Source organism: Schistocerca americana, chromosome 1, assembly GCF_021461395.2.
Source record: "Schistocerca americana isolate TAMUIC-IGC-003095 chromosome 1, iqSchAmer2.1, whole genome shotgun sequence".
In the NCBI taxonomy this organism is placed as follows: domain Eukaryota; kingdom Metazoa; phylum Arthropoda; class Insecta; order Orthoptera; family Acrididae; genus Schistocerca; species Schistocerca americana.
In genome coordinates this window covers 428,804,555-428,829,257 of record NC_060119.1, presented here as the reverse complement: position 1 = coordinate 428,829,257, position 24,703 = coordinate 428,804,555, and the positions used below count along the sequence as shown (strand labels likewise).

The 24,703-nt window shown below is 44.9% G+C and overlaps 1 protein-coding gene across 4 annotated transcripts in view; it reads right to left on the bottom strand.

The window, feature by feature from the left end:
• LOC124602602 (steroid hormone receptor ERR1) overlaps positions 1-24,703 on the bottom strand; it is a 385,569-nt gene that overhangs the window by 128,271 nt on the left and 232,595 nt on the right. For 3 of the 4 annotated variants that reach the window (XM_047136335.1, XM_047136331.1, XM_047136333.1), the window contains exon 2: positions 7,705-7,824. In XM_047136335.1, the coding sequence (XP_046992291.1) occupies positions 7,705-7,818 (114 nt within the window). In that variant the 5' untranslated portion in view covers positions 7,819-7,824. Of the gene's footprint in view, positions 1-7,704; positions 7,825-21,867; positions 22,043-24,703 lie in introns of those variants that run through there. The other variant, XM_047136334.1, reaches the window with a different exon arrangement.

Here is a 24,703-nt window from a genome sequence, read left to right as displayed (position 1 = left end):
GCATGGCTGTAACGAATCGTGCAGCCACGTCTTGATCCCTGAGTCAACAGATGGGGACGTTTGCAAGACAACAATCATCTGCACGAACAGTTCGACGACGTTTGCAGCAGCATGGGCTATCAGCTCGGAGACCATGGCTGCGGTTACCCTTGACGCTGCATCACAGACAGGAGCGCCTGCGATGGTGTACTCAGCGACAAACCTGGGTGCACGAATGGCAAAATGTCATTTTTTCGGATGAATCCGGGTTCTGTTTACAGCATCATGGTGGTCACATCCGTGTTTGGCGACATCGCGGTGAACGCACTTTGGAAGCGTGTATTCGTCACCTTCATACTGGCGTATCACCCGGCGTGATGGTATGGGGTGCCATTGGCGGCACTTTGAACAGTGGACGTTACATTTCAGATGTGTTACGACCCGTGGCTCTACCCTTAATTCGATCCCTGCAAAACCCTACATTTCAGCAGGATAATGCACGACCGCATGTTGCAGGTCCTGTACGGGCCTTTCTGGATACGGAAAATGTTCGACTGCTGCCCTGGCCACCACATTCTCCAGATCTGTCACCAACTGAAAACGTCTGGTCAATGGTGGCCGAGCAACTGGTTCGTCACAATACGCCAGTCACTACTCCTGATGAACTCACAGTTCGTGTTGAAGCTGCATGGGCAGCTGTACCTGTACACGCCATCCAAGCTCTGTTTGACTCCATGCCCAGGCGTACCAAGGCCGTTATTACGGCCAGAGGTGGTTGTTGTGGGTACTAATTTCTCAGGATCTATGCATCCAAATTGCGTGAAAATGTAATCACATGTCAGTTCTACTATAATATATTTGTCCAATGAATAGCCATTATCATCTGCATTTCTTCTTGGTGTAGCAATTTTAATGGCCAGTAGTGTATGATCAGTTGGCTTTTGGACCAAAGTAGATCAAAGCAGTGCACTGTAATAACGTAAGAGATGAAGCACTAAAAGGCTTCGGAAATGGAGCAGTATCTAGACTGCCTAATCTTATCAATAATATACAGGTGTTCCGAGAAGACTTTACAAACTTTGGGCACACGTTTCTCACACCAAAACAAGAGTAAAACTTCATATAAACATATGTCCCAACATACTTTATTTTCAAGTTCTTGATGAACACTTTCGACGGCTTTCCACGTAGAACCCAACAACTTCACTTGTCTGTGCTACCGTTTAACTCATAGTATCCCAAACGGCGTTGTGACGCCAGGGACGCCTATTTACATTCATCATTCGTCTGCCTTCAACGTGCTCATTGTGCACATGTACTACATATAATGAGTTGATTGAAAGTCCTCCGCTTGTATATGGCAGGATATTCACTTTGTGAGGTGGCAGACAGGAGTTTCGTGTAGGGCTGCTCGAATGGTAGTGGACACGATGCTGCATCGCTGTATCAACCAGCGTTTCCCGACCGTAGACAGATGACCGAGTCATCCAGCGTGTGGTGCTACTGTCGTCTTGTTGTCCAGACTGTATCCGTAGGACCACAGACTATTGATCAAGGAAGGCCACCTTCTACGAGCTGTCGAAGAAGAGTCAGCTATCACCGCAAGACAGGCGGCCCAGGCATTGGGTACCTCTCCAAGTTTAGCTTGGAGGACACATCATGAGCAACTCATGTATTCGTAACATCTTCAACGTGTGCAGGGCTCTACGTCTGGCGGCAACCCAACACGCGAGTCTTTTGCCGATGATTTGTTGCACAGAATGACAATCCGTTGTTTTTAACTTCAGTTTTGTTTACAGACGAGGCAACGTTTGGAAGGAGTCGATAGCTATTCCTTATGCTACAGTGCAGGCTGACATCATCATGAGAGAAGACTACTGTGTGGGCTGGAATTGTAGGTGACTGACTGGTAGGGCCATATGTTCCCCCCAGCGCGTCTTACAGGTGCTGTCTACAGGGATTTTTATCAGATCACCCTGAAAAAAAGAAGAAACAAGTTGTTCATGCATGATGGAACCCCAGGTCATATCAGTCTTAGTATTCGAGTTGCGCTATCTGCTGTCTACCTTGACAAATGGATACGGAGAGGAGGACCAGTACTAAGGTCTGCACGGTCCTCCGATCTCTCAGTCCTTTGGATTATTGTCTATTGGGGCACTCTTCATCGAATATCGTGGAAGCCTGCGACACCATTTGAAACCGCCGGGGAGTATTTGAAAGGAGGAAACAGTCTATAATTCAACAAGTGCATGCCTATTTAGAAGCAAGAGAAGGGCATTTCGAGTATTTATTATTAGTTTATGCATTGATGAGCTCTCGTCGCCTAAATTGTAAACTTTCATTAGTAACATGATTTTCAGACATATGATTATAAGATCTTTTTTCGTTGTTTTGGTGTAAGGAACCTGTCCCCAAATTTTGCAAAAGTGCTTGTGAGACACCCTTTATATGACTGGTACATTTTATATGAAGATTTATTCAAACCATTCTACTCCCTTTATCAAAGAAACGTGATGCAAAAATGTAAAGATTATAGAACAATTAGTTGTAATACATTCCTGGAAATGGAAAAAAGAACACATTGACACCGGTGTGTCAGACCCATCATACTTGCTCCGGACACTGCGAGAGGGCTGTACAAGCAATGATCACACGCACGGCACAGCGGACACACCAGGAACCGCGGAGTTGGCCGTCGAATGGCGCTAGCTGCGCAGCATTTGTGCACCGCCGCCGTCAGTGTCAGCCAGTTTGCCGTGGCTTACGGAGCTCCATCGCAGTCTTTAACACTGGTAGCATGCCGCGACAGCGTGGACGTGAACCGTATGTGCAGTTGACGGACTTTGAGCGAGGGCGTATAGTGGGCATGCGGGAGGCCGGGTGGACGTACCGCCGAATTGCTCAACACGTGGGGCGTGAGGTCTCCACAGCACATCGATGTTGTCGCCAGTGGTCGGCGGAAGGTGCACGTGCCCGTCGACCTGGGACCGGACCGCAGCGACGCACGGATGCACGCCAAGACCGTAGGATCCTACGCAGTGCCGTAGGGGACCGCACCGCCACTTCCCAGCAAATTAGGGACACTGTTGCTCCTGGGGTATCGGCGAGGACCATTCGCAACCGTCTCCATGAAGCTGGGCTACGGTCCCGCACACCGTTAGGCCGTCTTCCGCTCACGCCCCAACATCGTGCAGCCCGCCTCCAGTGGTGTCGTGACAGGCGTGAATGGAGGGACGAATGGAGACGTGTCGTCTTCAGCGATGAGAGTCGCTTCTGCCTTGGTGCCAATGATGGTCGTATGCGTGTTTGGCGCCGTGCAGGTGAGCGCCACAATCAGGACTGCATACGACCGAGGCACACAGGGCCAACACCCGGCATCATGGTGTGGGGAGCGATCTCCTACACTGGCCCTACACCACTGGTGATCGTCGAGGGGACACTGAATAGTGCACGGTACATCCAAACCGTCATCGAACCCATCGTTCTACCATTCCTAGACCGGCAAGGGAACTTGCTGTTCCAACAGGACAATGCACGTCCGCATGTATCCCGTGCCACCCAACGTGCTCTTGAAGGTGTAAGTCAACTACCCTGGCCAGCAAGATCTCCGGATCTGTCCCCCATTGAGCATGTTTGGGACTGGATGAAGCGTCGTCTCACGCGGCCTGCACGTCCAGCACGAACGCTGGTCCAACTGAGGCGCCAGGTGGAAATGGCATGGCAAGCCGTTCCACAGGACTACATACAGCATCTCTACGATCGTCTCCATGGGAGAATAGCAGCCTGCATTGCTGCGAAAGGTGGATATACACTGTACTAGTGCCGACATTGTGCATGCTCTGTTGCCTGTGTCTATGTGCCTGTGGTTCTGTCAGTGTGATCATGTGATGTATCTGACCCCAGGAATGTGTCAATAAAGTTTCCCCTTCCTGGGACAATGAATTCACGGTGTTCTTATTTCAATTTCGAGGAGTGTATGTCCTATTACCTAGGTTGTGTGAAGTCTTGTACTACGAAGATATGAAAGAAAAATTGTTGAAAACACGCGATAGGACCAATAGGGATTCATGAATGGAAAAGAAACGCGAGATGCCATTGGATGTTTCACGATCAGAGGACACAGAAAGCTAGAAATTAGCAAGGATTTCCTTGAAGAACAGAAACCTGATAGAGGAATTGCAAACGAAACAAAGATTGGTTGTAATGATTGGTGAAGAGGAAAATAGGGGAGTCAAATATTGGAGTAGTGTTTTTTGTCAATATTTTTGCTGAAATGAGACAAAGATTGATTATAGTGATTGTTGAAGAGGAAAAGACGGGAGTCAAATATTCGAAGAGGTGTTAGACAAGAGAATTTTTTGTCAATATTTATGCTGAGAAATTGGTAAAGCATGAGGAAGAGCAATAGATATATACAGTTAAGATAGTCAAGTATCCAGATGATACGGCAGCGTTAGCGTATTCAGAAGAAGAGGGTTGTAAAACTGGGGAAATTCAGTGAAGATAAATGTAGGGCAAAACCAAAGTGGTGACAATTAGCAAAACATACAAGTTGCGTCAAGGTATCAGTAGAAGAAATGCCCTTGAGATAAGTAAGATAGTTTATGGTACTTGTGAAATTCGATAATGAACAATGGAAAGTGTGTGAAGGAGATAAAAAGTAGCTAGATAAGAAGTACCAAGCAGTAGGTCAGGATAGGGTAGAGGACGTCGAATCGAGTAAAATATTCCAGAGAATCACAGGTCAAAAATGTACTGTAGTGGAGCTACGACCATAAAACGGCAGCAAACCAGCAAAGAACACGCATTTAAAATAACTTGCACGCTATAATGCTTGTAATACTGAAGAGCGTAGCTGCTTACTAAATTTGTTGAAGATAATGGCTAAACATTCAGCTAGGCATATTTGAAATTCCTTTCTACAGATTGTCGCGTTAGAGCGAATTTTTACTGGACAACACTTGAACTTTAAATCAACAGCGCTAAATGTACCGGAAAACTATTAATTTGTGATTCAAAAAACAGCAGTGCATTAAGATAGATAACTTCTGACACCCTAAATTGCAGTATTAATAATAATTAACTGTAAAGGCAACTTACTGTAATTTCTGGTAATTTAGAGAGAGAGCGGGGATTAACTTTTCTTCTTATAAGAACAGCAGATGTATGTACTGAAGCATATTGACCAAATAAACAAAGTACAGTAGATCAGTAAGTGTGAAATAAGACAACAACGAAGAAGAAAACAGAAATTAAATTTTAAGTACTCTTTCTTTTTCAGTCCCATTTTTTTACAGCAAATGTTCGAAATTCCTGCCTGCAGCATCGCCCCAAGTTGTTATTAGAAAAGAAGAGATTGGCGCGCCGGCCGTTGTGGCCGAGCGGTTCTACGCGCTTCAGTCTGGAACCGCGGGACCGCTACGGTCGCAGGTTCGAATCCTGCCTCCGTCATGGATGTGTGTGAAGTCCTTAGGTTAGGTTTAAGTAGTTCTAAGTTCTAGGGCACTGATGACCTTAGAAATTAAGTCCCATAGTGCTCAGAGCCATCTGAACCATTTTTTGAGATTGGCGCTCGCAGTTTACTCGGACAAAATCACACCGCTACCCACACCTAGAGACAAACGTTTGCGTGCTGTTTGGCTTTCATTTTATGGCCTTAGCTCCACAACAGTGCATGTCTGACCTACCGTTATCTGGAAATGTTTGCTTGATTCCACGATCCTGTCCTGCTCTGTCCTTACTATTGCTTTACTTTCCTTCACCGTGTGTCGTTGGTAAGAAAGCTGTTGGAACGATGAATGGTTTGTGGACAGCAAAAGAATTTCGATGTAACTAACAAATATTTTCGCGAAATGTTGTTCAAATGGCTCTGAGCACTATGGGACTTAACTGCTGTGGTCATCAGTCCCCTAGAACTTAGAACTACTTAAACCTAACTAACCTAAGGACATCAGACATATCCATGCCCGAGGTAGGATTCGAACCTGCGACCGTAGCGGTCGCGCGGTTCAGACTGTAGCGCCTAGAACCGCTCGGCCACTCCAGCCGGCGCGAAATGTTGTACCTGAGTTTAGTATTACATGGTAAAGAATAGTGGAAAGTCAAAACAAATGAGAAAATTGTTGAATAGCGTAAAATATGCTTGTTAAGAAAATATTTAGAGACAAATGGCCCGATACAATGAGGACAGAAAAAATAATTTAAAAATTAGGAAAGAATACAACTGGAAACTCTAATAACGAGGTAAACATCTTGTGTGGGACATAAATTTCAAAAAGTTTACTTGAACGAAGAATGATAGAAAAAGGAAGCTGCTGAAATGGCGAAAGGTTTGTTGACAGCAAAAGAGTTTCTACAGAATTAATATTATAAGAAAGATTTTCGGGAATTGTTTCACTGGAGTGTTACTGCATAGTAATGAATAGTGAAGAAACCCAAGAAAGAAGAAAATACTCGGAGGGTTTTAAACGAAACTGCGTAGAAAACGCTTAGAGGAAATGGATTGCTTTAATGTGGAACGAGGAATACTAAAAGAAAAGGTGAGAAAGAATACATGCGTAAATGATAAGAATGAAGCCGGCCTATGTGGCCGAGCGGTTCTAGGCGCTTTAGTCCGGAACCTCGCGACCGCTGCGGTCGCAGGTTCGAATCCTGCCTCGCGCATGGATGTGTGTGACGTCCTTAGGCTAAAAAAATGGCTCTGAGCACAATGGGACTTAACTTCTGAGGTCATCAGTCCCCTAGAACTTAGAACTACTTAAACCTAACTAACCTAAGGACATCACACACATCCATGCCCGAGGCAGGATTCGAACCTGCGATCGTAGCGGACGCGTGGTTACAGACTGTAGTGCCTAGAACCGCTCGGCCACTCCGGTGTCCTTAGGTTAGTTAGGCTTAAGTAGTTCTAAGTTCTAGGGGATTGATGACCTCAGATGTTAAGTCCCATAGTGCTCAGAGCCATTTCAACCATTTTTGATAAGAATGAAGAAATCATCTTGGTTTGGCATGAACTGTGAAAACGTTGACTGGAACGAAGGGTCATCGAAGAGAACGGCGCAGAGAAGAGAGCGGGAGGGAGACGCTGGCTTAGCATACCATACGGGATCAAAAACGGTGTAATTACCAGCAAATTAAGGAAGAGAGCCGACCGGGTGGCCGAGCGGTTCTAGGCGCTACAGTCTGGAACCGCGCGACCGCTACGGTCGCAGGTTCGAATCCTGCCTCGGGCATGGATGTGTGTGATGTCCTAAGGTTAGTTAGGTTTAAGTAGTTCTAAGTTCTATGGGACTGATGACCTCAGAAGTTGAGTCCCATAGTGCTCAGAGACATTTGAACCATTTTTTAAGGAAGAGACGCGGGCCTGGAGAAGTCGTGAGCCTCCAGTCGAGACCTGACGTAAAATCTACCAAATACGAGAAGGCTATCGATCTGTCTCAATTTTATTTCAGCAAGCAGCAAAGGTAATTTGAATTGAAACTTCGAGATACTGTGCCGACCCAAGTCTCACCAAATGCAGGTGAACGAGTGCTTGTGGACTCTGTGTACGAGTCTAGTGTATTTGTACAGAGACTACGGTGCAGTTGTTTAGGTTGCTTCGACAGAAAGAAAAGGGAGCGGAAATGCTTGCAGTAGGCCTAATAGAAGTGTAGCGGCGGCGACGAGTGTGCGATATTTACGGCGTGTGGGGCGTCCTGCGGTGGCGGCTGCGGCTGCGGTACTCACGTCGCCGGGCAGCGCCGTCGTGGTGCACGGCGAGTAGAGGCTGCCGCCGCTGTTGGACGGCGAGCACAGCGGCTCCACCTCCTCCTTGACGCGGCCCTCCGCCCGCGACATCATCGTCACCTGCAACACACACCTCACGCTCACTTCTGTCTCTCTTCATCGCAGTTTACGCCAAATGGCGAGTCGGAGCGCGACATAGTCAGGTGTATGTGACAAAAAACACTCTGTCGAGAACTCGCAAGTGGAGGGCGCATTCTTAAAGTTAATGGACCGTATCCTTTTACAAGAAGTCACGCCAGGTCAAGGATTTGGCAGCACATACTGGAGAAAACATGAAAACATGAGCCTTTTATGTTCCGTGAATGGCAACATGAAGGGATGCGAAACAGGTCAAGTTGAACATTAACAGGCAGAAGCAGCCACTATTCGTTATCTATATAGGGTAAACTAACAACAAATTATGACTAATGAAATACTACTCAATGTGATGATAATTGTAGTAATTACTTCCAGATTACTTCATTATGTATTTTGAAGTCCCTCGCCAGGTTTTTCTGTCAGTGTGATCTCAGGAACTATTGTAGGGATTTTGATGCGGTTTTCATTAATAAAATCTACACTGAAGGGCCAAAAAAGTAGTACACCTGCCTAATATCGTGTAGGGCTCCCGCGAGCACACAGAGGTACCGCAACACGACGTGGCATGGACTCGACTAATGTCTGAAGTAGTGCTGGAGGGAACTGACACAATGAATCCTGCAGGGCTGTCCATAAATCCGTAAGAGTACGAGGGGGTCGAAATCTCTTCTGAACAACACGTTGCAGGGCATCCCAGATATGCTCAGTAATGTTCATATCTGTGGAGTTTGGTGGCCAACGGGAGTTTTTAAACTCAGAAGACTGTTCCTTGAGCCACTCTACAGCAATTCTGGACGTGTGGGGTGTCGCACTGCTCTGCTGGAATTGCCCAAGTCCGTGGGAATGCACAATGGGCATGAATGGACGTAGGTAATCATACAGGATGCTTACGCACATGTCACCTGTCATAGATGTATCTAGACGTTTCACGAGTCCCATATCATTCCAACTGCACGTGCCCCACACCGTTACAGAGCCTCCACCAGCTTGAATGGTCTCCTGCTGACATGCAGGGTCCATGGATTCAAGAGATCGTTTCCATACCCGTACACGCCCATCTGCTCGATAGAATTTGAAACGCGACTCGTCAGACCAGGCAACATGTTTCCAGTCATCGACTGTTCAATGTCAGTGTTGACGGGCCCAGACGAGGCGTAAAGCTTTGTGTCGTGCAGTCAAGGGTATACGAGTGGGCCTTCGGCTCCGAACGCCCATATCGATGATGTTTTGTGGAAAGGTTCGCACGCTGACACTTACTGATGACCCAGCATTGACATCTGCAGGAATTTGCGGAAGGGTTGCACTTCTGTCACCTTGAACGATACTCTTCAGTCGGCATTGGTCCCGTTCTTGCAGGATCTTTTTCCGGCCGCAGCGATGGAGATTTGATGTTTTATCGGATTCCTGATATTCACGGTATACTCGTGAAATTGTCGTACGGGAAAATCCCCACTTCATCGCTATCTCGGAGGTGCTGTGTCCCATCGCTCGTGCGCCGACTATAACATCACGTCCAAACTTACTTAAATCTTCATAACCTGCCATTGTCGCAGCAGTATTTGAATACGTACGTCTATACCAGTTTCTTTGGCGCTTCAGTGTAAGACATGAAAGCGATGCACCACGGAGGAAATATCCGAATGGGAGAAAATCGGTAGATGCGGTGTGCGTAATCAGACAAACAAACGATAACAACTTTAGAAAAATTGAATCACTTATTCAAGAGAAAGAGCTTCACAAACTGAACACGTCAATATGCATTGGTCCACCTCGGGCCTTACCCAAGCATTGCGTTGACAGAGTTGTTGGATGTCGTCCTGAGGGAACCGTGGCAGATCCGTCCAGTTGGGGCGTTAGATCGTCAAAATCCCTAGTTGGTTGGAGACCCTGCCCATAATGCCCAAAACGCCCTCAGTTCGGGAGAGATCCGGCGACCTTGCTTACCAAGGCAGGGTTTGGCAAGTTCGGAGACAAGCTGTACAAACTCTCGCCGTGTAGCGCGGGCATTACGTTCTTGAAATGTAAGCCCATGACAGCTTGCAATGAAAGGCAACAAAATGGGGCGTAGAATATAGTACCGCTGTGTTGTAAGGGTCCAGCGGATGACAACCACAGGCGTCTAGCTATGAAAAGAAATGTCAACCTAGACCATCACTCCTGGTTGTTGGGCCGTATGGCGGTCGAAAGCCAGGTTCGTATCCCACCACTGTCCAAGGCACCTCCAGACACGTCTTCGTTGGTCATCAGGGCTCAGCTCGAAACGGGACTCATCACTGAAGAGAATTCTACTCCAGTAATGAGATAATAGGTGAAGTCAATTCTACTCCAGTAATGAAAGTCCAGGGCATTCTGCTACTAGACTGACAAAAAGCACTATACAGGAGTAGGGTTGAGAGCCATTCCACACCCAACTTATTCAACTGATCTTGCGCCGACAGATTTTCAGCTTTTCCTCTCTCTATCGAACAGCCTTAGGTACTTCCTCTCCGGGTGAAAATGCGCTCCAAACATAGCTCGACAAGTTCTTCGTCTCAAAACCACGTGATTTCTACACTCGCGGATTCGAAAAGTTGTCCCAGCGTCGGCAGACTGTTGTAAACAGTGAATGAGAATATATTATTCATGAGTAAAGTCTGTATTATGTGTATATGTTCTGTTTATTAAACTTACGGAAAAATGCTGCAAAATTAGACACTAACTTAATATTTTAGTTTCCCTACTAGGATTTTATTATTTACACAATCAAACGTCAGATCAAGAAAGGAAATTTTTCTTCTTTAGATATGTCAGAAACCAAATTTTTACATAATATATTGCTCTCGCAGTAGAGAAGCCTTTACAGTAACCGAAGTCAGCTGTTCTTAAAAGTCATTTTCAGAAAGACGGTCTAATATTCTCTTTTAAGCTACGTTGTCAGGATATTCATATTGTATACTTCAGTTTTGAAGCCAAACTTGTGGGGTTTGTTCTGACTGTGCTAAGGTAGATATCCAGCACCCCTATTATCTTTATAAGAAACCATAATTTCATCAATTGGATACTCATTTTCTGCATCAAATTTTCGACACCTGCTTACTACAACATTCAGACAGGTTTAATTTTCTCCAACTTGCCCCTAGACTGGCAGAATTATTCGAAACGTAAAGGTATCTGCGGAGTTTCTCAAATCGGTTCGGACTGGTAACACTGGAGATTTTTTTCTATAGTTGTAGAGTGAGTCCAGTAATAGCTATACGAAGGCAAATTTATTATATCCATGCAAATTAGCGTGGAAACGAATTTCTCCCTTTCATTTATACTTATATTCAATGATGACGATGTCTGATGCACAGAATATAGATTTCCCTCTCAATAATCAGCTTTATTGGCCTAGAGTCAAATAGTTCTCCGAAATATTGTGAAGGAGCTTCACTACATGATTCACGTAACTCATGAGACAAATCTGAAACCACAATCATAAGTTCTTGGTTCACCCATTAGAACTGACTTGCTGGGTGAGCTCTGTTTTGGTGGAAGGTTCTGGTATCTCACTAATGTTACATAGCTGATGCGGTATACTTCGTCTGTTGTTACTTCATCGTCTTTAGAATAAGTGTCTGGTTATTTTGAATGACATCTGAGGCTAGTAATCCGGATCTTTACTAGTACTGCATTCAGGTGCTTGATAAAAAATTTCGACGCTGCTAGATTGGGCACTCTCCAGAACATCTCCAGCCTCAATAAAATGGCCACGACGAGGCTCGGACTTCATCACTTCCTTTATCACTTCAGACAATTCATTATAAGGAACAATCAAGTCCCATGTCGCTCAACGTCGCTACAAGACTAATGAAGAAGTTTACAAAATTATCGACGAAGCAATCATAACTCCTCCCTTAATTCGTCGCACGAACGTATTCTACTCAAATCACTCAACAGGGGAAAAACCACTGGACTTCGTGTGATACCTACACGATTCTACATAGAGTATGCGAAAGAGTTCTCCCCTGTTGTAGTAACAGTAGTGGTTGGTCGTAAGTTGCTAAAGAAGCACGGCATTCTTAGTGATTAGGAAAAAAAATGCAGGTCATTCCCTTTTTAAGAAGGGTTGTCGGACAGATCCGCAAAACTATAGGCCTATGTTCCTGGCGTCAGTATGTTGTATACAATTGATGCCATGTTCCTTGACTTCCGAAGACTATCGCGACAGTTCCACACTGCCGCCTAAAGAACGAATTACGAGCGTGCGCAATATCACACCAACTGAGTGAATGGTTTGAAGAGCTCCTACGAAACAGAACACACAATGTCATCCTTAACTGGGAGTAACTTTCACACGCAAAAGCAATTTCGAACGTACCCCAGGCGAGCGTTATAGGGCCATTGCTTTTCATGATATACATATAAATGACCTAGTAGATAACGTCTCAAGTACCACGAGGCTTTTCGCGGATGATGCTTTTGTATATAGAAAAGTTGCAAATTCAGAAAATTGCAGCGAAATAATAAATAAAATGTTCCGGGCTATTATGCCGCGTTCGAACGGATTTCTGCGAACAGAAATCAAAATATTTGGTTCCGGTACGTGGATGATACGTTTGTTTTGTGGCGACATGGCAGGGAGGAACTGGATCGTTCCCACAGACTTCTCAACGGGATCAATCCGAAGATTCAGTTAACCACTGAGAAGAAGGCAAGCGGGAGATGGAATTTTCTTGACGTGCTAGTTTTCAAGAAAGAAGATGGTAGCTTGCTCCACACGATTTACCGAAAACCCACGCACACAGATCATTACCCACCCCGGGATTCGAACCACAACCCACAACAAAATCGAGGCATCATGAAAACGTTGGCGAATAGGACAAGGAAAATCTGCTAACCAGGACTGCTTAACGCAGAATTAAAACATCTCACTAATGCATTGCTCAATAACGGTTATTCGTTCGCTGTATGTTGTCCTTAGCTAAGTTAGATTAAGTAGTGTGTAAGCCTATGGACCGATGACCTCAGGAGTTTAGTCCCATAGGAACTTACCAAAAATTTACAATTCGTTCACTGAAGCGAAAAAAGCGCTAAGACCACCGCGTAGAAATCACGGCGATGCTCATTACGGACGTTACTGATCGCGTAGGAAAACTCGTGAAAATGAGAAACATCGCAATAAAATGGCTCTGAGCACTACGCGACTTAACTTCTGAGGTCATCAGTCGCCTAGAACTTAGAACTAATTAAACCTAACTAACCTAAGGACATCAAACACATCCATGCCCGAGGCAGGATTCGAACCTGCGACCGGAGCGGTCGCTCGGTTCCAGACTGTAGCGCCTAGAACCGCACGGCCATTCCGGCCGGCAAACATCGCAATAATCGACACACCCACACAGAAGATAAAAGATCACTTAAAATCGGCCAAGGATGCTCGCCAACCTCTGGAGAAAGCAGGAATTTATAGAATTCCTGTAGGTGTGTGGAGGTGTACGTGGGTACTAAGAAAAGAACGGTCAAAAAACGGCACTCAAAGCACAAGATCAATTACAGAAGAGGGGAGACTGACGGATCAGCTGTTGGCGGAACATGCTTTGCAGCCCGGAGACCATCGCATTTATTTTGTCAGCCGGGGGGGGGGGGGGGGGGGGTCTAGGCGCCTTGCCAAGGGTCGCGCGGCTCCCCCCGTCGGAGATTCCAGTCTTCCCTCGGACATGAGTGTGTGTGTTGTCTTTAGCGTAAGTTAGATTAAGTAGTGTGTAAGCCTAGGGACCGATGACCTCAGCAGTTTGGTCCCATAGGAATTTACCACAAATATCAATTCAATTTGACAGGACCCAACTATTGGCAGCCACAAGTGGATATCATGAAAGGTTTTACAGGGATGCCAAGAAATTTTGAAACACCCCAGGAATTTCAATAGGAAGGACGAGGGTGTGAAACTGAATGACATTTGGATTCCAGAGCTGAAAAAGAGGTATATTAGTCTTCCACCACACAGAAATAATCGCAGATAAAGCTGATGCCAGACAGAGTCATTGAAAGAATCCTCAGGAAGTGTAGTCCATCGAAAAAGAAAGTACCTTACAAAACTCTCGTTCGACCAGTACCGTAACATCGTTCGTCAGACGGATAGAGGAAATTAAGAAGATCCAAAGAAGAATAGCGCATTTCGTATAACAGTTTCGTTTAGTAAACTCAGCCAACTCCAGTGGCACACGCTATATTGCTTTTCCTACAACTCCAGTGGCACACGCTATACAGCTTTTCCTACATAAAACTCACAAGAAGACCATGAAGGTGAAGTTAGAGAGATTCGGGTTCACGCGGAGGCTTACCAACAATCGTTCTTCCTACAGACTATTCGCGTCTGGAACAGGAAAGGGGGGAAGTGAAAGTGGTACGAAGATTATCCTCCACCAAACACTTTAAGGTGGCTTGCGGAGTACAGATGTAGATGCTCCCCGCAAGATGTCAAGAACGACATGGACACGTATAGACGTCTGTGTTATGCACGATCGTGCTCATACAGAGCAGTTGGATACAGAGCTAAGTAATTGAAAATATTCTATTTTGACCCAGGGGTACGGAAACTTCTCAGACACGTTGTAAGTCTTACACTATTGTTACCCATTACAACAGTACTGACTTCCACACAGTTATCGACATGCGCCACTTGGGTGTCTAACGGCGAGTGTGAGGCGCTTGTCCAGTAATAAGAAGAGTTACTGCAAGACAAGCTGGACAGTTTGATCCATGCGGATCTGTTGTATATCCTATATCACCACGCAATAGCATCAATTCCTATGACATTCTGTGTGCCACCGGCGGAGGGCCATACACGTACTAAGGCACGGCACATTTTACACTCTTAAGACACAAAAAAGACCATCACGAAGGAATTATCCGAATGGGCGGAAGTCGGTAGATATACATTGATCAGCCAGAACATTTTGACCACCGACGTGCTATCGACGTAAATTCGTCATGACTATAGCAGCGTCACCTCGCGAGGAATGAATGCTTGTCAGGCTCACGTCGGTGGGTGTAGTGTCAGTGAGCTTGCTGTCCGTGTGTAGAACGGGGAAGGCGCACCATCTACCTGAGTCTGACCGAGGGGAGGTTGTGATGGCTCGGAGGCTCTGCACGACTATTTTGGAAACTGCACGTCTTGTCGGTTGTTCGAGGAATGCTGTGGTGTCTTCAACATGTGACAAAACCAACGTGAAAACGCATCCAGACGTCGTGGTGTTGGCTGATCACACCCCGTTACAGATGTCGGACGTCGTAGGCTGGGCAGGCGGCGAAATGTGGCGGAATTAACATCAGACTTAAATGTTGGGCAGAATACAAGTGTGTCTGAACAAACAGTGCTCCGAACACTCATAAAGATCGGCCTCTGTAGCTGACGACCCATGCATGTGCAAAAGTTAACATCACGACATCGACAACTACGACGGCGGCGGCTCCATTATGCTCTGGGGAACATTGACGTGGGCATTCACGGATCCAGTGGAGCCCGTGAAAGGCACCAGGAGTATCCTGCACTGGTTGCAGTCTACGTACATCCCTTCATGACGATTATGTTTCCCGACGGCAGCGACATTTTTCAGCAAGATAAAGCGGCAAGTCACAAGGCCTGGAGTGTGATGCAGTGGTTCAAGGAATACAGCGGAGAGTTGCAGTTGATGTGCTGGCCCCCAACTCGTCCGATCTGAAACCGATCAAACTCATTTGGGATGTGATAGAATGTGGCGTTAGAGTGCATCGCCCCCTACCCAGAATTTATGGGAATTGAGTAACTTGTGCGCGCAGGTGACTTGTGTGCGACCCACCAAGGCCTCATGGCTTCCATGCCACGACATACCGGCTTTAAGATAGGTGGTCATAACATTCTCGCTGATCAGCGTAAATGTGGCAGCAAACAAATGATTACAATTTTAGAAAAACTGCATGATTTATTCAAGAAAAAGGGCTTCACAAATTGAGGAAGCCAATACCGCGTTGGTGCACCTCTGGCCCTTATGCCAGCAGTTATTCGACTTGGCACTGATTGATAGTGTTGTTGGATGTCCTCCTGAGAGATATCGTGCCAAAGTGTTGCCAGTTGGCGATTTAGACCGTCAAAATCCAGAGCTTGTTGGAGGTTTCTGCCCATAAAAAATTCTCAACTGGGGAGAGGTCTGGCTACCTTGCTGGCCGATGTAGGGTTCAGCAAGCACGAAGACAAGCAGTAGAAACTCTCGCCATGTGGGGGCGGATATTATGCCGAAATTTAAATCCAGGATGGCTTGTCACAAAGGAGAACAAAATGGGGCTTAAAATATCGTCGACGTACCGCTATGCTCTTACATCTTACGGTGCCGCGGATGACAACCAAAGGGGTCCTGCTACGAAACGAAAAGTCGCTGTAAACCATCACTACCGATTGTCGGGCTGTATAGCGGGTGACAGTCAGGCTGGTATCCCACCACTGTCCGACGCATCGTCTCCAGATGCGTCTTTGCCAATTCTACTTCAGTCAATCAGATTCCAGGCCGAAAACCTGTTTGAAGAAGCCTCAAACAACGGTGGCATACCAATCTGACTGTCGCCGCCATACGGCCAGACGAATAGGAATGACGTTCTGGTGTGCCATTCCTTTTCAACGCTGGATCCCTTTGGTAGTCATCTGCGGTACCCTTGCAGCACAGCAGTCTGTCGACAATATTCTACGCCCCGTCTTGTTGCCGTTCTTGGCAAGCCATCCTGGGCTGACATATCAGCAAGATAATGCCTTCTCGCACACAGCGAGAGTTTCTGCTGCTTGTCTTCCAGACCCTACCTTGGGCAGCAAGGTCGCCAAATCTATCTCCGGTTGGGAACGTTTGGAGCCTTCCAACTAGCTCAGGATTTTCATGATCTACCAATTCAGTTGGACAGAATTTGGCACGATATCACTCAGGAGGACATCCAACAGCCGGCCGAAGTGGCCGAGCAGTTCTAGACGCTTCAGTCTGGAACCGCGCGACCGCTACGGTCGCAGGTTCGAATCCTGCCTCGGGCATGGATGTGTATGTTGTCCTTAGGTTAGTTAGGTTTAAGTAGTTCTAAGTTCTAGGGGACTGATGACCTCAGATGTTAAGTCCCATAGTGCTCAGAGCCATCTGAACCATTTGACATCCAACAACTGTATCAGTACATCTACATCTACATTTATACTCCGCAAGCCACCCAACGGTGTGTGGCGGAGGGCACTTTTTGTGCCACTGTCATTACCTCCCTTTCCTGTTCCAGTCGCGTATGGTTCGCGGAAAGAACGACTGCCGGAAAGCCTCCGTGCGCGCTCGAAACTCTCTAATTTTACACTCGTTACCTCTTCGGGAGGTATAAGTAGGGGGAAGCAATATATTCGATACCTCATCCAGAAACGCACCCTCTCGAAACCTGGACAACAAGCTACACCGCGATGCAGAGCGGCTCTCTTGCAGAGTCTGCCACTTGAGTTTGCTCAACATCTCCGTAACGCTGTCACGCTTACCAAATAACCCTGTGACGAAACGCGCTGCTCTTCTTTGGATCTTCTCTATCTCCTTCAACCCGACCTGGTACGGATCCCACACTGATGAGCAATACTCTAGTATAGGTAGAAAGAGTGTTTTGTAAGCCACCTCCTTTGTTGATGGACTACATTTTCTAAGGACTTTCCCAATGAATCTCAACCTGGTGCCCGCCTTACCAAAAATTAATTTTATATGATCATTCCACTTCAAATCGTTCCGTAGGCATACTGCCAGATATTTTACAGAAGTAACTGCTACGAGTGTTTGTTCCGCTATCATATAATCATACAATAAAGGATCTAATTGATTGCATAAGGGTCAGAGGTGGACCAACGCATTATTGGCTTGCAAATTCGTGATGTTCTTTCTCTTGAATAAATCAATTTTTAAATTGTAATCATTTGTTTGTCTGTAAATGTACGCCACATCTACCGATTTCCGTTCCATTCGGATAATTCCTTCGTGGTTCGTCCTTCTTTGTCTTAAGAGTTAGGCCGTACACCTCATTGTTGCGTGGATCCCTTAAGGTTCTAGAACTCACGGAGAGTGCACGTTCGTTTCACTGGAGACGTGAGGTGGCACGGTGACACAGAGTGGTGAGCGCTGCGAGCTCTGTGGCCTGGCAGGCAGCGCAGCACGCTACCGCCTCAGCCGCGGCCTGCCCGCGGCCAAGGCCAAGGCCGTTCGCCTTCCTCCTGCCAGCCGGTTTCACGCGAGCAGCACGCTCAGCCCACGATATACGAGCAGCTATCGGGCTTCGCTCCACGTTACCCACTTCGGCGGCGACGATCCAAAACTAAGCTCTGCACAAATTTCTTGCATATAAACGTCCAATAAAGATCTTTCGTAACTATTAATTAGAACTTTAGATTCTAATACCTAGTATTTGTACACTTGCTTCTGTATCCCAGGTCGCTAATTCACGCTAGTGCAGTGCCGGTTGAAAGCGGGGAAGGTCGGTGCGAGTCCTGGTAGTGGGTGGAATTTCCATCAGTAAGATTTGGCCGGGAGGAGGTAGCGTGGAATTTCTGAGCTGTAGGAGGTGCGTCAGTGTCCTCTGATAGCTCCCAAATCTAGTCGCATGTTTCATAGTTAAGAGCATGTGCCACTGTTGGTGTTGATCCATCTGTCAGGCGAAGACGTTAACTCGGCGGCTCCCTTGATTTTATCGTGAGGATGAAGTTAATTCGTAACAACAGGAACAGAACTACAACCATACATCATAGTCATCCATTCGATGCAACAGATTGAAAATCTCTTTATTATTCGTCTACGAGTAGGTGGCTATACGGCAAGCTACTGTAGCAGTTTTCTAATTTCCTGTGCTATTACGCGCAACTCCGTTGAAGAAGAAATCACTCGTCATTGATTTTACGTACATTGACTCAATTGTTATGCAGCCTATGTGTCTCAGCTGAGGTGTTACTGAGAACACTAGAACTGATTCTGCCAATTATGTTAAAGCTCAACCAATCGATTAAATCTTTTGAAGTAAGAGAGTAAAGAAATGGAAAGCCATCCTTCGACATTTTCTGTTCTAGAATGCGTGAGACGGCACTTTTGGAAGGCAGTATCAACTTCGGATTTGCCTAATGGCGAAATGATTTTCTGCTTATCGAAGACGTACGTTTTCTTAAGATGGTAGACCAGGGTGACGCTCGGTTTTGGAACCGGTATTAACGATTTGTCCAATAAAATAACAAACATATTACAACATTGACTTTCGTGTTCATTGCACACCTTTGAGGTTGTTTAATGGATTTTTTTTAAGTAAAAAACTTGCACGCACTGGACACTATACGGCATCGACGAATGGCCTTCGCGGAGTGCGAGGGCAGTTGGTGGGAGCTCTGAACGCCACAATTTTCAACCTAAATCAAAACCTCAAAAACTGCTTTGAAAGTGATGACACTGTCTAACGTAGAACGTAGGGATATTTTTAAAAAAATGTTTTTAAACAAAATGACGGCATGGTGAAATAAGTCAGTTTTTCGACAAAAAAGTCGTTTTAAAAACGGTGCTTCAAAAATTTAAATTAAAATATGTCGCAAAGATTCTACGTACTACAGAGATAAAACGCGCCGACTCACAAGTTACAAGAAGGTATAGTGTGATTGCATCTATATTTCCATGAGTTATAGCTCCAACTTGAAAAACATTGGTTTGAAAACACAAGCGTTCAAAGTTTCAACTTGTATTTTTTAATCTTGAAATTAAACAAATCTTTAATTGGTAATGCAAGCACCGTATATTTGACATTTTTTTCGCCCATGTCGGAACACTCTCCTTTTGACGATATTATATCGATTAATATGTTTCCGTTTGCTAATGAAAGCGTGTTTTGCACGATTGGGATTACGTTTCGAACCTTTTCTATCCGTATAAATAGGCTTGTTTGTCGTTTTCAAGCACTCATGTTTGAGTTCGTATAAAAAACAAGCAAAGTGACAAGTTAACCAGACGCAAGACGAGCACATGCTTTTACCAAAAGAGTGATGCTATGAAGAGAAGCCTTGTTGAGAATAGTATTTTAGTTGGTACTTAACAGTACTTAACACAACAGTCTTTCATCAGCCTGCACCAATAATCAGTGGGCTCTCTCCTGCTATGACAGACTGACAGATTTTGTGAGATACTGATCACTTTATCTTGGAATATATCTTTGTAAAATGAAAACACAGACGCAGAGATCCAAAATAATCTCAGATGCAGCAGTGCTGCCTTCAGACAACTTGTATAAATATTAAAAGCGTTCAAATGAAGTAGTATATCTAGACAGCCACGGAGACACTTAGCAACTTCAAGGTTCTGAGACTTGGACCACTTAGAGAAAGCATATGATGAATACTATTCAAATATTGATTCATGTTATACAAGAGGCATTCGAAGGTATCCTATCCTCTTTTTGGGTGTACCTGCACAACCTGGACATTACTAATTGCGACTGGTTCTAACATGCCTCAAATGATATTTGTGCTTACTAATTCTTGCTAAATACGAAGTGTCATGCATTCTACTCATCCAGGCTAAAGGCGAAAAACTAAACATCATTGAAACACTCCAAATATACAAACGCCGAAGACAACAAACAGAGTCCATTCGAAATGATAACACACACACACACACACACACACTTGATGACATAATTATTTCATATGCTATGTGTTTTGTTTTGCAATGTGTTTTTCGCAGTTATTACATTTTACATGCCACCCTTGATCCTTTCAGTGTTTACAAAGTGTGATGTTGATATGTGATATAACATGACAGGAAAAGCAGCTTGTGGACGCTGGAGCTGGAGTTATTTTTATTTTTGCTTTCATATTTATATATTCGTTCAAGCTTTCAGTGCAAGACCTCCACGTAACTAATTATAAGCTATGTACATTCTACAAGACAGTGTCGTCAGAAGTTAAACCAAAGTCATAATACAACACATACATGCTGTAATAATCCACATAAATCTACTTGATAATGTAGATTTCAACTACTGTAACGCGTCGTGGAAATTAATAAATAGTGATGGGTAACAGTAAACTAGTTGTTTCATGCGATCGCGTTATTGCTAAATATATCTGGTCTAACAATACCTAAATATCATTATTAAGTGCTAGGCGTCCTGCTTGCTCACATTATTCGCTTCTTTTCTGCTCTCATTTTGTCGTATAGGTACTCTGTGTTTAGCCTTATTTAAAAACTAGCGACCTGCTCTGGCTTGCACGGATAGCACTAAGAGTCTACGGCCGGACGACTTTCCGTCTTGGGGGTAGTATATTATACACACAAAACTTCCCCCTGAATCAGTCTGTCTATTAGTGAAAATCTTATCAAAAACCTTATAGTACTTCCTGAAATTAAGGCTTCACTGAAAAACGCGGCGGGGCACTTTAATTCATATAACATATACCGAAAACGCATACGAGTATTTGAAAAAAATTGATTGATTAATAAAGACAGTTGTCTTCCCGATATTTGCGGGCATTGGTTTTCTTCCTAGATTATTTCTTTCCATTTCGTACGGGGTTTATTGTTTTCGTAATTTGACAAATTTATTTTGTCTTTGTCTCTGGATGTCAGTGGTCTTTTAATCCAATGGAGGCAAGTCTTGTGCACCATCTGTCGTCTGTGAATCACGTAAACTTTGTTACGTGTGACATCGTTTTTTAACTGTTTGTCATCATATTTTAACTGTTTGCGTATCATATTTTCTAAGGCGCCAGCCGTTTGCCTAAACTAGACAATACAAGGCTGCCTGAAACCCATCCTCAGGGGCAGATGTACCAGACCAACGGACACTACCCACCGCTAGGATTCACGATTCTTGCCGCGGAAGATTCACGGTTTTTGTAATGGAAGCCAGCGCGCAGCGAAGTGGGCTATGGCGCCAGTCAGGATTTCGCCTACATTATGCATTCCTAAACTGGAAATTTATTACGATCTCACTGTAAGCTATTTAGATTTCTGCACAACATTTTGTATTATATTGTAAGAGAGGCAAAAACAGGTTGTGTGCACTTACCGTGCACGCAGCAATACTAAGGTTTTACTCAGTCGCCATCAGGGTGAACGTGAACAGCAGAAAAACATGGCTCCCACTATCGGCACTCACTTTTCTCAGAACCACAAGTTTCCGTAGCAAGAACCGCATTGTCGGTAGATCCCACTCCGAAACACAGCGGAAACTGTACTCAAAAAGACTGGCCCCCGGCACCATGCACGCAGCACATGTCAGTTGTTTATCAAGTTGTTCTGCCAGCCAACTGACGCCCGCGGTCGACTCAGCGTTGATAGAACATAATCAGCTGACCCGATAGCTTCCGACGACTGCCCACTCCGCGCAAGGCCATGTGTGACTGGTTGATCATATTTATGTAGTTTACTTCTCCACAGGGTGCAGTTTAAGAGTGAAATACACAAGGTATCCTCCTGGATTCGAATGGAACGATAAAGATATCGAAGTTGACATTATAAACTAGCTAGTCAGAAAATGATATGGCCGTAGGTCAGTCTTCGACAAGGTTTCTTATAGTGCAAGTACTCAACCTGCACCACCGATAAAAAGTTATCAAACTAGGAGTAACAATATTCGAGTATATGGACCGATAACAAGATGGGGAGACGATATTCTTTGCGGAATATATAGCGGGTCTCAAACCTCTAGGGTCATAGCTACGCTACCCAGTTACCCAAACTGAGTATTTTGAGATAAGGAACAGATTCAGAAGTAATATTTCAGACGGTATGTGGTCCATAATGAGCAATGCGTGTAAGGCAGATGTTTTTAAGCCTCGTATGTTTCCTTATACACGACTGCTTGCCGCAGCATTGTTGGTGGCGCTACCTTTAAAATCAATACACTATCGTCTGCGATGCCTCTGTCCGTGGTGAAATTTGCCGCCGTTTACCGTTTATGGCTTTCTGTCGAAGTAGGGCATTCAGCGTTGCAGAAATTTGTATACATACACTTAATGCATGGTGCAACACGATGCACGGCCAGGAAAGACGAAAAAATGGCCGCGCGGGATTAGCCGAGAGGTCTTGGGCGCTGCAGTCATGGACTGTGAGGCTGGTGCCGGCGGAGGTTCGAGTCCTCCCTCGGGCATGGGCGTGCGTTTGTCCTTAGGATAATTTAGGTTAAGTAGTGTGAAAGCTTAGGGACTGATGACCTTACCAGTTAAGTCCCATAAGATTTCACAACATTTGAACATTTTTTTGAACGAAAAAATGTACAGAGAAAAGTTTCGCAACAGGCGTAATCCTAGCTGGAAGGAATGTATCACCGTGGATACAAACGTACAAGAAACTGCGCCGTTCAAGTTTCAGAGACCTGGTCAAGGTTATTGAAAAAGAATTATTTGCAAAGTAGAATCTGTCTTGGAAGCTGAACTTTATTCAACACAACTAGTTTCGGGCATGGCCCATTTTCACTATCTATAACAGATGTGGACACATCGTTCTCACCTCATCACACATGCGACTTTTGCATGACAAGACGAAAACGCTGTATCCACATCTGTTACAGATATACTTGAAAATGAACTATGCCCAAAACTAGTTGTGCTGAATAAAGTTCAGTTTTAAACTACAGCCCGGTGGAAAAATGTATTTCCTGAAATTTATCAAGACTGTGCTGCCCACACAGAAGAAAATCGCAAGTAATTTTGAATCTAGAATTCAGTTCCGTCTACGGATTTCGTTGTGGTGTGTGGATTATGGCTGGCAGTCATCACTTTGAACATTTGCTATGAACTTAACTTTTCGTTATGAGATGTAAGTCAGTAATGGGACCAAAACTACTAAATATTGCTTTCCGGCTCTTGGCTCCTTATCTCAGAGTAATTACAATCATCTGTGAGCTCTGTAATTTTGATCTTAAAGGCTTGGGACACGCTGCATGTTGTATTGATCATTCGTGAGCAGTCAAACACCGACAGCTGTCTTTTCTGGCGGTTGCTATTCCCAATGAGGCAGCAGAATACAACAGACGGACCGACTCACTTTAACTTAACTCGGGAGGAACGGGGACAAATTAGTGCCTTTCGGTCTCTCTAGACTGTTCTCTGATGAAACAATACGCAAAACGCATATCTCTGGGTTCGGCCTACAGTGTGGAACAGAGTTAACCTGTCACAAACTACCAATACTTGCAGAGATTCGGTCATGAATAACCCAGTTGTGACACTTGTTTACACAGACATTACAGCATGTCTACTAAACAGTTGTACTATCTGGATTGGGATAGGATGCGCACTTGAAGAGGTGAGGCAAGGGCGTAAAACACTGGACTCGCATTCGGGATGGCAGCGAACCGAATCGGCGTCGAGCCATCCAGATTTAGGTTTTTTTCGTGTTTGCCCTAAATAGCTTACCGTAAATGGTCCCTTTGAAAATGCGATCGGTTTGTTTCCCAATAGCTCTCCAATCTGATCTTGTGCTCCGTTTCTAGTAAGCTTTTCGTTGACGGGATGTCAAAAAAATGTTCAAATGTGTGTGAGTTCTTAAGGGACCAAACTGCAGAGGTCATCGGTCCCTAGACTTACACAATACTTAAACTAACCTATGCTAAGAACAACACACACACCCATGCCCACGGGTTGTCATATAGCAATATTTTTTCCTTCCTCCTGTGAGGAGCACATTACGTCCTACCAACGGGGATACTTAATGCACACAAAAACAGGGAAACATCATTGGCTCAATTTTATTTGGTTCGCGGTTCTATGTTACAGAAAAAAAGCCAATTACACTTCGAAAATCATTTACAAAATTTCAGGCGTTAGCTTTCCGAATTCCCATACGTATTTCTTTCGTAGCGATCGCTTTGGCAATAATTACTACAGATGGTTCAAATGGCT